Raw genomic sequence first — 16,957 nt, 5'->3', positions numbered from 1 at the left:
CACTTATGACTTGGATGTTGACGTGCTGTCTGAAAGTCGGAAACCGATAACTACAATAAGTGATACATAAACACGGAATAAAAAGTTTCATTACAGGAAGTTTAGTGTCACATAAATATATTATGTGATTACAGGTTAATGGCTGGTATAAATAGAGACTTCGGGGCAATATTAAATCATTCTTAACTTTTTAATCAATAAAATGTCATAAAATAGTGAAAATTGTCCATTAAAAGTTTCCAGAATTTAAGGCTTCGGTCCAAAACCCAAAAGATATTCAGCTAACGATGATTTAAAAAAAAGAAAAGCAACAACATAATTTGAGTTATTAACAATTAATTAATCATGAATGTTTTTGTTGATTAATTTGACTATTTTATGCCCCACAGTGAAGTCAAGGGATTTAATTTAGGTGGCTCTATGGGGGTAATTAAACCGATTGTCGTTAATTATTCCCATGATAATCACTATGTAAGCATTCTTCTTTTAAGGGAAGCGAGCTGACTTACACAACACTCTCCAGTGTTTTCCTCTTCCCCCTGCAGGATAAATCAGCTCTCTGTCTTATTTTTTTTTACTGCAAATCTGTTGCTTCTGCTACACTCCCTAAAAGATGACATGAGATTTGTTCCCACGCTTGTGTCTCACCCACTGCTGGTGTGTTTAACGCTGTTGACAGGAGCCCTTTTCGCTGCAGGTCTAAAACCTTCAGGGACGTTAGGGGGAAGTGTAATGTCTTGCTGCGGATCGTATGCGTGTGAATTGCGTGTGAAAGAGACGTTAGAGGTTTCTAATGAGGCGCGAGGGTTGTGTTAATGAAGTCACGAAAGGATATCCAGGTTTATAGCGAAGGTGTGTCAGCAGTGGATGTAGACAGGAAGTCACACGTTTATTGGAGGCGTCACCTTGGAGACTTTTCACTGTGGTATCTTGTTATTAATCAGTGTGTGTACTTTCTGTCTTCCAGCTCTGCCTCTGCAGCCAGAGTCCATCCAGAATGGGGACAAGTCTTCGGGGAAGGACCCTCTGACTTCTGACGACTCAGCCATCGCAGACCTCTCTCCTAAAACAGACTCCAGCCCCCAAACAGAGACCCCCACCAATACAGATGCCTCCTCCAAGACAGATGTCAGGCCATCCACCCCGGGCAGCAGCAGCAGCCCTCAGCCCAAGAAAGGTAACATTATGGATGTTTTTGTTGTTCAATATCCGTCATATACGCACAGGCTTGATTTAGCCTGCAAAGTCCAACATGTAAACATGGTAATAAATCAGATTTACTTTAAACTTTAAACCATAAAATGTATCAGCGTTAGGCAGTAAAACATCAAACCCATATCAGATAATTTCTAGCTCTGCAGTAGAAATGGTCCGCCAGTGCCTACACATACTTATTGTGACGTAATTCCCTTTGAGTATCTTGAAATGATTCATATCCCTAAAATCTGTACGACCTAAGCCGAAAGGTTATATCAGTCAATAAACCATAATTACTGAAAAAAATATTGAAATTCATCATAAATACAACAATTTGACCAGTTGGTATCACAGCGTATCGTCAGTAGTGACGTCACCCAGAGTGCACGACATGACCATGTTAAAGACAGAAGCCGCAGCTTTCTGCTGCAAAAAGAATGAATGCTCTAGCTATTATAGTTTTTATTTTAGATTGATTAAAGCAGGATAATGTGGGAGGTCTGCTTTTAGAGGGTTAAGTGATTATTTATTGTTTATTTACACCTGAATATTACACCCATATGTGATTGTTTAACAGTCAGCGTTAACGTGCTGCTATAATATCCTTCACTCTTCTGGGAAGACTTTCCACAAGGTTTTGGAACTTGACCGCGGGCGTTTACTCCCACTGCGCCACCGGAGAATTAGTGATTGGGAGATAACGCCAGGCTCGATCCAGTTTCTTCCAAAGAAGCTGGATGGGGTTGAGGTCAGGACCTTTCAAGTTCTTCCACAACAAACCGGGAACTCCATTTCTTCATCGACTTGAGCACAAATTCATTGTTGAAACAGGAAAGTTTATGTAGAATACTGTTTAACACAGTGGTTCCCCAACATTTTACCTTTTTCATATTATATTAAAAACTGTACAATTAACCCAAATAGTGAACTCAGTAACTGCAAGAAGTTTGTGTGCAAAAAAGTGATTTGGATTAATTTTGGTCAGACTATTTTCTGTTTTTATACAATTCTATGTCTATATTATTATATTTTTTTAAATCATTTTTAACATCATACAGACTTAACAGACCTATTTTCAACAAATTCAGTGTTTTCTTCTCATTGTTCTATCAGCTCATCATGAGGCTGTTTATCAGAGAGCTCTGTGGATATAGCTTGTGTTCAGATCTTCAAAGTTTAAATCTTAAATAACATTTGGAACATGAAAAAAAATAACAATTTGATTTAGTTTTCTTCACAGAAATGAACAAAATGCTGCGATATAGGCCTACTGTGTATAGTTTTTTATGTTTTCTAACATGACTTAAAATCAAGAAGGTCACACAACCCCCCTGTGAAGCTTTGGACGACCCCTAGTCTGAGTCCAGACCCCCAGGTTGGGAACCACTGGTCTAGCATTAATCTTTACGTTTGTTTAACTTTAAAAAACAGCCCCATAATTACCCAAATATTTGTGGACAGGGGAGTCCATATACTACATTTTCAGTGAACATGAAACTTGCATTTTATTAAAAGTTAATCCAACTAGTAAGCTTAGTAACTTGTTACAGCCAAGTTAAGAATATGTGTGTACTGGCACTTGTGTGCTTCGTTTGCAGGCATCGGGCAGACAACAGGGTGCTGCGATCAGATAGGTAGAAAGGTAATTAAAGCAGAGCGATGCAGTGTGGAGATATCGCCGCTCATTCGAAGGCCTGTCGATACCAGACACAATGCAAGGTCATAGTTGTTATAATGTGGAGTTATAATAATAATAATAACCAATAGCTACAGATTTTTTAATCAGAAGAAAATGCTGCAGTTTTCCCTTTATTTCTGTTTCCAAACTGGTCAATTCTCTACCTGGTTTTCCTCAGTTTTAGCTGTTCAATAGCTGATGAAGTGTAAAACACGTATTCAGCGTTTTCTCACTGCTTCTGCCTGGCCATGTGACCGTGTCAGACTGCGGGTTCATTTGTTTTCTGATCAAAACCTGCTCCGTGTAAATCGTTCAGTTGCTCCCATAAACCACTGCAGTGCCAGAATAAAGCTCTTTAAAAGTATGAAAGGACAAGGAGTGTTAATTAAGGCAGCTTATTTTTTATCCTCCATGTTTTCATTTCTGACCTTCAAAGACATGATTTTTACATACTTTCTGTCCTAATGGAAGTTTCTATGCGTATTGTGTCGGTCCCACCAGACAGATGGTAGTGGCTGAAAGCCAAATTGTCATTTGCTATGGGGAGACAGGACGTATAGTGGGGAGGAAGACTGATCGGGGGGGAAGGTTGAGGCGGGGAGAGGCTGATGTATTAAGTGACGTCTCAGTGCGGTGAGACCTCCAGGACGATGAGATTTATTTTCACTCCTTAGTGTCTGCATATCAGCCAAAGTGTACGGCCGTGTAGGAAACTCTCTGAAAGGTGGGGAGGAAGAGGAGGAGGATAGGGTGGTGGATTCAGGTTGCCATGGAGACGGGGCTGAAGTGCTGCAGGGCCCTCTGTGATTGGTTGACAATGTGTGGCATACATATTACATAGCACGGAGAAGAAGGGCTCAGCGAGCACCCCAGGGGTCCTGGTTTTTCAACGGTGTGCCACGTCTCCTCAGTCATGGCTTCTCACAGACAGTTTTAACGCGGAAAGAGCAACGCAAATCCTTGTGTTACCCCGCCGCGTCTTTTTAGGCATTCAAGCTCATTATCACTGCAGATAAGAGCGGCTGAAAAGCTTGTGTGAGTTTAACATCGGCAGTGTTGAGGGAGAGATGGAGCTGCACTGACCTTGAAACTAAATCAATGAATAAAACCTGCAGATCTGAATTAAACTTCCTCTAGTTTCAAGGTTTTATGTATTAAGAAGTGTCTATTTAATGCATTTATCTGTGACAGGTTAAAGTAGTGTTGGGCAATATACTGGATGACTCGGGGGAACCGGTTTTAATTTCCTGTATGATATTCATTTTTCATAAACCGCCATACCGGTGCAGAGCTGAAACAACCGAAACACATATTGTTTATTTGTTTTGAAAAGGAAGCAATGTTAAAGTTTTTGACATATCTTTTTCATTTTTAAGCCTTTTTTTATGAAGTTGCAATTTATATTATTATTATTAATATATCTGATTTCTTCATATATTGTATCATTTTGTTCGGCCAAGAAAACCCTATTATCAAAAACTTTAGTATATACATGATGGCATTTAAATTGACTTTTGGTCATCCCATCCAGCACTGTGTTGAAGGCTCAGTTCAGCCAAATGACAAAATAAGTGAATATTTTTCTCAATTACCTCAAGTGGAATCTATTCATACAATAATTATGGAGTATGCCACCATCCCAATGCAGTCAAAGTCAATCAAATCTGCTTTGTAGTTCTACTACAAATAATCTAAAGTCTTTCCAGAAACAATGTTGCTGTTAATATGGACAACCGTAACTACTTTCTGTTGAGGAAATGTTTTTCTAATTTGATTAAAAGTTAAACAGTGGAAGACTGAGGGTTAGATCACAATGAACTGGGGAATTTATTATAAATTCAACAGCAATGTGTTACTCCTGATCATCCACAGTGCTGTTTTTAAGTGTTGTTTTTGTGCTGTGTTAGGATTGAGGATTAATCAGAGTACCAGAGACTTTAAGTCAGGAATGATGCATTCTTGTTGACTTTTTATGTTTTAAAATACATTTTAAATAAATCCTTTTCTGCCGCTTCTGCCGGGTGTAGTACTGTGTACTGTGTAGTGTCAGGAAGCCAAGCAAGGTATCCCAGACGTTATTCTCTTCCAGCTACTCTTGAGAGATCCCACGACATTCCCAGGCCAGATGGGATATGTAATCCCCCTCAGCCTGTTCTGGGTCTGCCTGCCTGCTCCTCTCAGTTGGAGTTGTTCCTGAAAACCCTCCAGAGGGAGGCGTCTAGAACGCATCCTAATCAGATGCTCGAACCATCTCTACTGATTCACTCTGATGTGATCGAGCCGAGGTTCTGCTCCAAGCTCCTTCCGGATGTCTGAGCTCCTCGCCTCATCTCTAATACCCCAACGGGCGCTGGTTGGTTATTTGATGATCTGCTCAGGCGTCTCGGGATTGGTTAAAGTTAATTCACTGGTACCGAAGTTTGAACACCATTTAAGTGACTCAATAAAAAGAGAGAGAGAGAAATAAAAAGCAAGAGAGAATGAATGTGCATGTGGAAAGACTGAAAGATTTGGTAATTATCTGAGGTTTATCAGTGAGGTTTTCGAACTACTCTGCATACTGGAGTCTCTGCTAACAGTGAGAAGCAGGGCGACAGCTGTCTCGTATGATCAGCTCCAACGTGTGGTCAAAAACATGTTAATTAGACCTGCGAGATACATGCACCTGCTGTCTGAGAGTGAGCTGTTCCATGCTGTGCAGAAAACTCACAATCTCCTGATTTCACAATTCATATTAAAGGGCTGTATGGAAACCAGAGGACCTGCAACCTCTGTAGTGACAATTGTATTGTACTGTATTTTATTTGAATTTAAGAATGTAAACATAATGAATTATAGAGAAAGATTTCTGCCAAAGTATGTGATCATGGTCCTCATCAATACAATCAATACAAACTGATTTGTTCATTGTTTATTGATGGTTATTTGATGTTTTTTCATTTATGGGCAGTAGTTCAGTTCGTAGAAAATACATACAGTACAATTGAAAGCTGCTCTAAACAATATTTTTATATCAACAATGAAAAAAAAAGACCATATGTAATGTGAAAGGGTTCTCTGGTACTGATGAGGGAATTATCACCCTCAGCTTTATGGTTCCTCAGAGCTTTTATGGGCTTTTATTCATTAGGTTGACAGAAACACGACTCCAAATGGATCATAATGTTGCTCCGTAACTGCTGGATGTTGCTTACAAGTTTTCATTTCTTAAAAGGTGCTAATTTGTCAATGTTGTGTTTGCAGCTTCTTGCACTGCCCCCTAGTGGCCAAAAAAACAAGCAGTTATGGCAGGTTTAAGATGAATTTATATTTTTCTTTACAGATTCGATGAGTTCAGAGCAACGGCAGAAACTTGCCAAGGAGCGGAGAGAGGAAAGAGCTCGATATATCGGTAAGAAATGATAAAACAATATTGACATCAGGCTTAAAGATCCAGTGTGTAACATTCAGGATTTATTGTCAGAAATATAATATTCATAGGTATGTTTTCATGAGTGTATAATCACCTGAATATAGGAATCATTGTGTTTTTGTTACAGTAGAATGTTTTAACCTACAGACACGGCAAGTCGCCTTCCACGTTGAACCACGTTTCTACAGTAGCCCAGAACGGACAAACCAAACACTGGCTATAGGGTCTTTTGTGTTTTTTCGCGAGTTTCACAGCCACCTTAGCTTCTCCAACACACTTCACAGCCCATTCTCATTCCCAAGTCATCAAATACAGACACTAGTGGTGTCCCGTTAGTTGCAATCTGCTGCCATTAAATCCTACACACTCGACCTTTAACTCTGTTTTAAATTGGATTTTCCTGGTGCATGAATTTGTTGTTACTAACTTGCTGCATGCAGATCTTCTCTTCAATTCTCAAATGTAGTATTAACTTTCCTTTTTCCTCTGTCACTCTGCTATGACGGTTGTTGACGTCTTATGTTGTTTCTCCTTGCATGGCTTTCAGAACAGCAAACTCAGCTGCAAGGTAAGGGGCTTGACGGTCATGCCATTCGGGAATAATCAAACTTGTTATGGGAATCCCATTTCCTTCCATTTACCCCTGCTCCGGCCTGAACAGTCGCTCTCTTTCTTCATCCCTCCATGAATCGATTACGTTGTTCATTTGGTTTTCTGTCGTCATTCGGTGGAAAGTTTTGAACCTGGTGAACCCCTCAGCAGTTTCACTTTTGATTACCCACTCTTGTTATGTTTAAAGTAATTTTACTTTATGTTCTTCTTGCATTCCCACCCAGCGTGCATGTCCCATACCTATAATCATGGTTTGACTTTGTGGCTCCAGAATGAAACATTTTCCTCTTATGAAAATACTGTGCTTGCCCAAAGACATGAAAGACTATATCTAGTGTTCAAACACTGGGCTTCTCCCTGTGGATGAAGGCCAAAGCATGAGCAGCCAATCAGAGCAGAGCTTGGTCGGACGTTTCCGTGCAAAGACGTCCTACGGGCGTGAAAAATGAGCAGTCATTAGCATGAACTGATATCAGGCCTCTCAGACAGATTAGATTTAATTACTGCTTTCATTAGCATCAATAATGTGGTCATGCTGCGGCCGCAGCACACTTAAAGGGGGATTCTGCCGATTTTGTATCCATAATATCTGAGGTTTACTCAGCTTCAGTTGCTCTGTGATAAGTTTAGTCTCCTGCAGTCTGCTTCTGTCTGTAATTACATGGTACAATGTTAAGGCTTTTTTTAAAGTGGAGCATGCAATTTGTCCAAAACAGTATGCACAGAATGGAATATAGGTCACAAAACATGATGTTTGCTGTACATTTATCGCTTAAGCAACAGTTATATTTGAATATTTTTTAAAAAAGATTAGCCTTATTGTTATGTAACAGCAAATGCGCGCTGAATAATGCAAAATGAAAATGTGAAACGCTGCACAGAATGCAGACATAATTGGATTTTTTCAGGAATTGGATTTAGGGAGGAACGAAGAACGCTTTCTCATTGTTGAAGAGGCTCAGACTCGTGTGTCTCTTTGGCTCATTACTAAAGATGAGCTGCAGAACGCTGAACTAAATACAAAACACGTCTTTGCCTCACAATGCTGCTACATCCTCGCAGAGCTAAATCCACCAAAAAGTATTTCTAATGCCGTCTAACTCACAGCATTATGAAGTAACCATGTAACCCGCCCACATCATCATCCATACTCACATTTTCATTGTCTCCACTGTGCTAAAAATATGTTGTCTAAGCAGACTTCTATGCAAATGATGAGAAAAAATGTAAATCTGAAGTATAGGAGAGAGAGCGACACAGCTGTCGTCCAGTGTAACGCAGTTTAATTTAGGAGGATTGATTGCTATTTAATTGTTCCTCCAAGAAATGAGCCACAGCAGCGTATGTGCAAAGAAAACCTGGCATCTGCTGGAGGCTGCTGTAAAAAACAGCGGGAAACTTCTGCTTATTTACTGTTATCAGGATTATAGCATATTGAACTCAGTGTCTCCCATCTGCGTGGTGGAAGAGGCCTATCAAAGTCGTATTGGTGCAAAATAGGTCCAGAATCTGCATAGAAAAGGTCTATTTTTTTACTGAATTATTACTCTCTAAAATCAGTATCGGTTTCAAAACTCCCATATCAGTCGGGCTCTAATTGCCATGAAATTTGGTGCAACTATTCATCCAGAGGACGAATCCTATGATTTTAGTGATTTCCTGACTCTTCTCTAGCATCAAAGCTTTCTTTTATCCAGGGAAAAATCTCCACTTCTCTACAAGATGGATTGGCACCAGATTTTGCACAAACAGAGGCTCCCAGAAGATGACTGTTGACTTTGGCTTCCTCCTAAATTTTCCTCTAGTGCTGCCACGAGCGAAATGTCTCGACAACTATTGTATGGATTATGCTATTGCTAATTAATGACATTATTATCAAGCTCAGCTGTACTCTGTGTTCTAACTCTTTGTGCTAATGTTAACCCCCCAAATTAAAATAAAACATGGTAAAAATCACCTCCTAAATGGGATGGTGTAACTTTGTTATTTGTGTTAGCAGGTTGAAAAGCACAGATGTGACTGAGTACAACTCACCTGTAGTATTTTCTAAACAGTATTTAGTTAAAGTAAAAGCGTATTATTATTAGGATTTTAGATAGAAATGGGCTGGACTTTCTAAACAAAAGTGAGAAAACAATTGGGCAACACTAGCTTTATTCCTCTTTAACCCTTGATAACAGAGATTTGTATTACTCTGTCTTATTTTTCGGTATAATTTTAAAACCTCTCTCTCTGTGGCGGCAGCGGCGAAGAAAGCCCAGTGGCTGGAGAAGGAGGACAAAGCCCGACGTCTGAGGGAGAGCCAGCTGGAGGATCGCAGAAAGAAGCTGGAGGAGCAGAGGCTGAAGGCTGAGAAACGCCGAGCTCTGCTGGAGGAGAAACAGAGACAGAAACTAGAAAAGAACAAGGTGAGAAAATGCAAAAACAACCAACTTTAACTGAAGACGTAGCAGCTTAAAACCATCCAATATAAAGCTAATATGCCTGTAATTCACATATCTTCTCCATGGGCTAATATTCAATAACACAGACAGATTTCTTTTATTTCCAGTCACAGAACTGTGCTCCTGCTCTCCAACATATTTAGTGTCAGGGTGGAAAAATCAACACTATGCCAGTGTTTGTGCAAGCTTAATGCTTAGAGCAGTTTCTGACCATTGGAAAATTGCCTGTGTAACAGAGATTTGGTGCCATCTTGACTATCAGTCGTGAAGCCAAGTGTCGGCACACAGCCAGTTTTCCAGCGGTCATAAGTGCAGCTTTTTTTATTGGCTGTAATTTGAGTTAACAGTTATTGATCACAGCAGTGCTTCTCTACTTTTTTGGCTTCCGACCTTTTTAAACAACTTGACAAACTCATTGTCAAGTTGTGAGCACTTCTGCTTAACAGTTATTTTTCCTTCTAACTGCAGAACGTTAACATTTGAGTCATTGCTGAAGGATGGTATTTGCTTTCTTGTCGAGAGTTCAATGAGACAGCTCGTATTTTTACAGCCAGCAGGCTGTTAGCGGCGTAGCATAAAGAGTGGCGCGTTTCAAGGCCTCCGTAGTTTCTCCTTTGCACTTGGAAGTGGAGGGTGAAGCGAGGGAGTTACTACACTGGTCCTTTAAGCTCACTAATTAAAGGACTAGTTCAACTTTTTGGGAAGTATATGCTTATTTGCTTTCTTGCCAAGAGTTAGATGACAAGATTGATATCACTCTCATGTCTGTAAGTTAGCTTAGCTTAACACAAAGATTGGAAATCAGGCGTCATTGTGAGGTTGCCAGGCAACCAGTGGAGTCTCCAGGAAGTCACTCACTACCACCCCCATAAAACCACAACATGACGTTTTTGTGTGTGGATTAAACAAACAAGACATAAAGTGTTAATTAGTGAGCTTTAAAGTAGCTGGTAAGCAGAATTTTTTCTTATCTTTGGGTAGAGCCAGGCTAGCTTACCCCCTTGTTTTCAGTCTTTATGCTAAGCTAAGCTAACTGCCAGGTGTGGATGCACAGTTACACTACTCTACGCAAGCCAGCAAATTTGCACATTTCCCAAAACGCTCAACTACTCCTTTCAAACTGTTAAGAGAGTGAATACGTGCACAGACTGACTCAGCTTTGACCACGTGGTCGTTCCAGGAGAGATACGAAGCAGCTATCAAGAGGTCGACGAAGAAGACGTGGGCCGAGATCCGCCAGCAGAGGTGGTCCTGGGCGGGCGGACTTAACCAGACCTCCCGCAGAGAAAGTGAGTCTCAAATGAACCACAAACCCCACGGACACTCATAGAAGCACAATCACAATGCCAGGAATGTATCACATCCTCACAGTCAAACACAATCCTGCACAAGACTGTGACTCACTGGTCCAACTGATGCAATTCAAGGAAATAGCTCATGAAGGGTTTGCTGTCATAAGGGCGGGGGCACCAGAGGCAGATGACCTACTCAGTAATTTATGATGATAAACCTTTGTAATTCCTTTGTGAATGTCTCTGTATTTAAGGCAGAAATTTGGGTTTGTGAACCAGTTTTCTCCATTTAAAAGTGATCACAGAGGCCGAGAGAAGAGCAAAGGTAGCTGCCGTGAACACATTTCATTAGATCAACAGTGTTAACAGTGTTTTTTCAGAGAGCTGCGAGCTAATTTCCCTTTTCAGACTGTCCTGTTTTGGGTGTCAAACATGTGACGAGCTGCTTCTGTTGGACCCGTGACACTGAGGTCAAGACAAGTTTCTCTCCTTCAACTGAGTGCGAAAGATCCTGAATGTGTGCGAGAGCGTGTGCGTGTGTGTGATATTTTATGCAAATTTCTTGCAGCAGCATTAAAAAAATAACTAAAAAAAGAAGTAGTTACTCTTACATGTGATTTCTATATACCACACCCTTCCCACACTTTCCTCAAATTTCCTCCCCATTTCCCGAAAGATTAATCTCCTCCTAAATGTTAATGAGAAGCCAGTTTGACCTCAGAGAACGGTGAGTCCCTGCTCTCCTCCAGATCCAGACCGAGGGAGTCGGCAGCAGCCCCCCGTCTCTCTTATGAGTCCTCAGCTTTGGAGGGGGGGTGCCGCCCGCACCCCGGCCCGCCTTGTGAACAGTTGTTGTCTGTTGCGTTCTCTCCGGTGCAGGCAGATGCTCGGCCTCCACGGTCAACTTGCCGAGACAGGTGGACCCTGTCATTAACAACAGGCTGTCCAAGTCCTCTGCCACGCTCTGGAACTCCCCCAACAGAAGTAAGGACGACCCGACGTCAATGTCCACCAGGCTTCCTCTTCCCTCCCTTTCCCTTCCTATTCATCCCCCTCCACCTCCTCCCCCCCTTCCTTACCCTAATCTGGTTTTTGGTTTTCTTATTTTTTTATTATTATAACTGTCGTCGTTGGTGGCCTGCCTGCCTGCCTGTGCTTGGTGACTGGTCATTTACCACCTACTCCCTCCTCTTATCACGCTCTCGGTCTCGTATGCATCGTGGTTTTTTGATTTCAGTTGGTGGTTGTCATTGATTTGAGTCTCCTCTGCATTTTTGATCAGCCCCCCTTTCACATCAACATCACTGAGTCATATTTTGTGATAAATATATATAATTTGGTGTGTTTCAGTTCACATCTTGTCACAACACCTTCTTTATTGGTTGTCCCCCTCCACTTTACTGTTGCTGGTTTGGTGTGGTGGTGGTATTGGTGGTATTGGTGGTGGATTTTATAGTGTGACTGTTGCAAATGAAAGTAGAGCAACTAAGTGCACATGCATTGTGTTATATTTTGGTTGTATGTTTTATTTTATGTATGAACTACAGTTTACAGCCTGTTTCCATAGAGATTAAGTTATTTATAGCAACGTAGGCAAAATAAATGTGCTCAGTTTCTCGTTGTAACACAATCCTTTTTTACATTATTTCAAGATATTTTTAATGTTGCTGTGACGTGTTTTCTTGTTATTACTACATAAATTATAAATTATTTCATGTTATAACAACACATTACTTTATCTTGTTATATCCCAAACATCCCTGTAATGACACAAAAGCAACATAAGGATTAAAACAAGAAACTTTTCTCATCATACCGTAGTCAGTTGGTTGACAGTGAGACTGAAGCTGAACACCAATCACTGTGATTGGTCATAAGTCCCGCCCCCTTTTGGCTCGGTGCTCCAATAACAGTTGAGCAACCCTCGTTCAACTTTAGCGGCGTCATCATTTCATAAACTTCAATTTATAAACTAGTAGTACGTTTTTGACAAATTAAACAAATTTTTAAATAATAATGCCGCCACAGGAAGAGTCAGGGGGGTCTCTAGAGTCATTAGGGGATCCTCAATTATCCTAAATAATCTATTCAAATATTTGTTTTTCAGTCTGGATCAAAAGACCTACATTGCTGTCCACAGAGCCGTGCTGCTAAAAACATCCATATATTGTTTTGTGATATAAAAAGATAAAGTGCGACGCTGTTATAACAAGAAAGGTGTCTAGTAGTGTCGTAAAAACAAGGAAAATATGTCAAAATAACATCCAAAATATCTTGTTATAACACCAAAAAAAAGGATTTTTACATTATAACAAGAAACTGAGCAAATGTGTTTTTGTCATTGTGGCATAAAACACGCTGCCGTTTTAAGAAACATATTTAAATTAACTTGTCATATCAAACTCATTTCATCCGACTCCTGAGTTGCCACATGTACATACGCAGCACTTGTCTTCATCTCAGATTCGTCACGCCTCATAACATGTGCCATTATAGATCGTATCACCCACAGTGCAATCAGCAGTTCGCCTCTCGGCTCCCTCGTCGCCACAATAGAGACTCAGACATTCGTGCCTTTTATCATAACGCTAAAACAGATGCCCCGATACTGCGGGGGAACACTCTGCAGCGCCAGAGTCGATATCAGAGCTGGTGTTATTGGCCTTGGGAGATGCTCTGCACAGTGTACCAGTAATAGTGTGGTGGTTGGGGTGGTTAAGGGGGGTAGTGATGTTGGCCTGGTGACATTTATAGATCCAGGCCTCAATCTACCTCGAGGAGAGCAGTCGATCAACCAGGCAGCAGCTCAGCCACCTCTTGCCGCATTGGAGAAAGAAGAAGAAGGATGCGGAGGAGGAGGAGGAGGAGGAGGGGAAACGACTGTTGCCTAGCAACAGGAGGTAGTTCAAGTTATCAGTTAGGCATAAAACGTGTTGTTAAAAATGATCCGGCCAGCGTGCAGCAGAGGTGACTGCCTGTGCTGTTACATAAGAGGGCCTGTTTATGATACAAGGAGTGTTTTTATGTTATAAAGACTCGCGCACTGTTGTGATTGCACTATTATCATGTGTATGTGTGGTATGTGTTTGTAGGTGTCGTACATACCTTTGTGTAGTCAGCGGAGTGATACCAGTACAATAGAGCAGTGAGAGGAGAAGAGGCAGTACAAATGGACGAGCTGTCACTAAAAAAAACAACAAAAAACATCTATGCACATCATGTTGTCAGTGGACGTTTTTGTTACGAGAGGCAGGAAGCTCGCTGTCGTATTTCATTAGCTCTCATGTTGAGATGGTACATTCTGTGTCCATCTGTATGTTCGTGTCTTCTGTGCACTCGCGTGTTCTCTGTTGTGTTTTACTGTGGAGCAGAAAGGAGGTCAGCAAAAGCAAAATAACTCAAACACAATGTCAGGTTACTAGAAGTCAGATCTTTTACTTAAAGGAAGAGTTCAGCTTTCTTTCAGCAAGAGTTGGCTGAGAAGATTGATGCCACTCTTGTGTACAGTAAAATATAATAATAGTAAAAATACTTTTGTAGCCAAATTACTGCTTTCAGTGTTATTGCTATTATTGCTATTGTATATTATTATTATTATTGGCGCATTAACATGTAAGAAGTAGTTTTAACTGCTCTATATTCTGTACTTTCATCCCTAAAAACTGATATATGTTTGTGTGTAAAACCTTAATGCAGCTAGTAAATATAGCTTTTCAATAAATGTAGAAATACGAGAGCAAAGTACCTCAAAACTCAAAACATACTGAGTGAATCTATTACTTTTCTGCCACTTTCTGCAGGTCTTAAGTTTAAATTATTTGAATGACAAACGCTTCAAATGTTATGTTTCTTTATCTCAGTTACTGTTGAAGTTTGAGTCTCCTCGATATGATATTCAAAGACTCCATCATTCATCAAAGTCTCTTTCTCCTTCGGTTCCCTGCTGAGGGTTTTTTCAAGTCTTGCGCTTTATAAAATTCATACACAGACATCTGTAGCTTTTAACAAATATTTTCAGATTGATTTGAATCCTCTGACTAAAAGCAACTTTATTGTCTGACATTAAGTTTGCTTTACTCATGAGAGTGTGTGTGTGTATGTATGTGTGTGTGTGTGTGTGTGTGTGTGTTTTCCACCCGTCATTACAATGCATTTGATTATATTCTGCTGTTGTTGGACGTCATATGTGCTGGATTTCCATCACATGACGGTCAATAACAGTGAGACACACACTGTATGATACCAGACTGGTGTTACAGTCAGTGTGAGTGTGTTGCTTATAGAACAAACAGCACTAATGTCATGCCAGGCCTTTGCACTGCATTGTGGGGGGGTTTTGATTGGGGGGACGAGTAAACACAGCCACACTGGCTTCTTGCGTGGTGTGTTTTGTAAGCAGGTAAGTAATGAACATTAACTTGGGTTTGCTCCTCTGTGTGTTGTTATCTAATGTCTGGTACTGGTGTGTAACATGTAGGCCACAGTTCAGTCATTCATCACGTATGACTTTTATGTATCTTTTGAGTCTGAGAGTGTCCGATCGGCAGACTGGAGTTTACAAACACGCCCTAGTTTCAGCAATAATCTCACTGGTGAAGCTATAAAAAAAACGTATCTTAAAGGAAAACTAGGATTTATGACAACCTGGGTATTGTTTATGTATTTCTTGAACTCGCCAAGTTAATTGATGATCTCTTATATATTATTTGGGGCTTTTTTTTGGCCCTTATTTGGAGAGAGAGGGGGTATGACATGCAGTAAGGACTCAGCCTCTGTACATTTATTTATTGTTTATTTGTTTATAAGGACAAATGTGCAGCATAAACAAATGCCACACACCACAGCATTTATAACCTGAGCTAAAAAATCAAACCCAGAAGTCACATGTTGCTTTTAAAAGGTTACGAGGGTTTATCTGGTTAACTTACTACCTTTACTACCTGCTGGTAATAGCGATGCATGTTATGGATTCTGTTTCAGCCAATAGGATAATCGATAATATCGCATTTTTGTATTTTAAAGAGAAGTTCACACCTGAAGGTAAGAAAGGCTGAGATGTAGTGATCAACGATGGATAGGATGGAGCTAACTAACATTGCTGTTGTTAACACAACAAAAACAAACAAACAACAGTTCTGATCCTTCAAATGTTCATTTATTTATTTATTTGTTCGAGTAAAATTAAGAAGTTAAAAAACGTTCATAGAACATAAAGCTTATCAATCATTTTGCATAAGAATTCCAAATAAATGATTATTATAGTTAAATTATCCCGATAATTAATAATAATTAAGTAGGTTTCCATTATTGGGCGATAATTCACCTGCCCCAATAATTATCGTGCATCCCGACCTGATAACATTTAGTTTTTATTCAGTTTCCAGCAGCACATGAATGCAGTGTAAAACTCCACTCTGCATCAGACAGAGGCAGATTGTGTTCAGTGTGTGTGAGTTTGTATGTGTAGGTGTGTGTGTGGGTGTGTATGTGTGTGTGTAGGTGTGTGTGCTGCAGCGTCATCATTGAGGAGTGGTACCCTCCTGCAGTGTGTGTGTGTGCATCTGTGCGACAGTGTTTGTGTATGCAGGAGAGATGTGAGGGTTATTTTTTTGTAACGACTGAACCTGTGACAATAACCCGACACTGACGGCGCCCTCTTGTGTCAGCCCGCAGCCTGCGTCTGAGCCCGTGGGAGAGCCGGATCGTGGAGCGGCTCATGACGCCTACGCTGTCCTTCTTGGCCCGCAGTCGCAGTGCCGCCACCCTCCTCAACAACAGCGACTCTTGTGAGTGTGAGATAGCATCTAGATCTTTCTACTCAATGTACCTACAGTCCCCTTTCCTGCACTGGTCAGCAGTGTGCAGGGACGGACGGAGGTCACCAGCTTCATGTTTTTAGCTGCAACTAACAATTGTTTTCATTCTTGATCTTGGGAACAACAATCTCACCACGAGTTCCATGTACAGTAGTTCTGGAGCTTTCAATCATCACCTGACCTTCATCAGCTGACGGAGTTTGTCCAGTTATTTGTAGAATTTGTATATTTTGTTCCAAATGCTCCACACAAATTGAAATAGACCTTGTGGTGAGATTTCTTAACAATAATTATTTTAGTGGTGAGAAATGCACAGCCCAGTATCCCAGAGCCCATCTTTATATTGCTTGTATGTTCAACCAAAAATCCAAAAATTAAACTCTCTTACTCTTTCTCTCTATGTATCTATCTATATTTTTATATAAAACCCTATGGTGATATTTAAATTGAAGATAAGGCTACAAATAACAGTTGTCTTCAATATCAGTTAATTTATTGTATTATAT

At 40.5% G+C, this 16,957-nt stretch overlaps 1 protein-coding gene across 6 annotated transcripts in view; it reads left to right on the top strand.

Annotated features, from left to right (window-relative positions):
• Window positions 1-16,957, top strand: part of LOC118342793 (MAP7 domain-containing protein 1-like) — a 45,953-nt gene that overhangs the window by 18,378 nt on the left and 10,618 nt on the right. For 4 of the 6 annotated variants that reach the window (XM_035681453.1, XM_035681454.1, XM_035681452.1 and 1 more), the window contains exons 2-7: window positions 968-1,177; window positions 6,198-6,266; window positions 9,144-9,307; window positions 10,524-10,632; window positions 11,515-11,619; window positions 16,302-16,421. In XM_035681453.1, coding sequence (XP_035537346.1) covers window positions 968-1,177; window positions 6,198-6,266; window positions 9,144-9,307; window positions 10,524-10,632; window positions 11,515-11,619; window positions 16,302-16,421 — 777 coding nt within the window. The remainder of the gene's footprint in view (window positions 1-967; window positions 1,178-6,197; window positions 6,267-9,143; window positions 9,308-10,523; window positions 10,633-11,514; window positions 11,620-16,301; window positions 16,422-16,957) is intronic. The other 2 variants (XM_035681456.1, XM_035681455.1) reach the window with 1 other exon arrangement.

The sequence above is a fragment of the Morone saxatilis genome, unplaced genomic scaffold (assembly GCF_004916995.1).
Source record: "Morone saxatilis isolate NCDOM2014 unplaced genomic scaffold, NCSU_SB_2.0 Contig9, whole genome shotgun sequence".
In the NCBI taxonomy this organism is placed as follows: domain Eukaryota; kingdom Metazoa; phylum Chordata; class Actinopteri; family Moronidae; genus Morone; species Morone saxatilis.
Note: the sequence above shows the minus strand (reverse complement) of the source record. Positions and strands in the feature narration are given on the sequence as shown.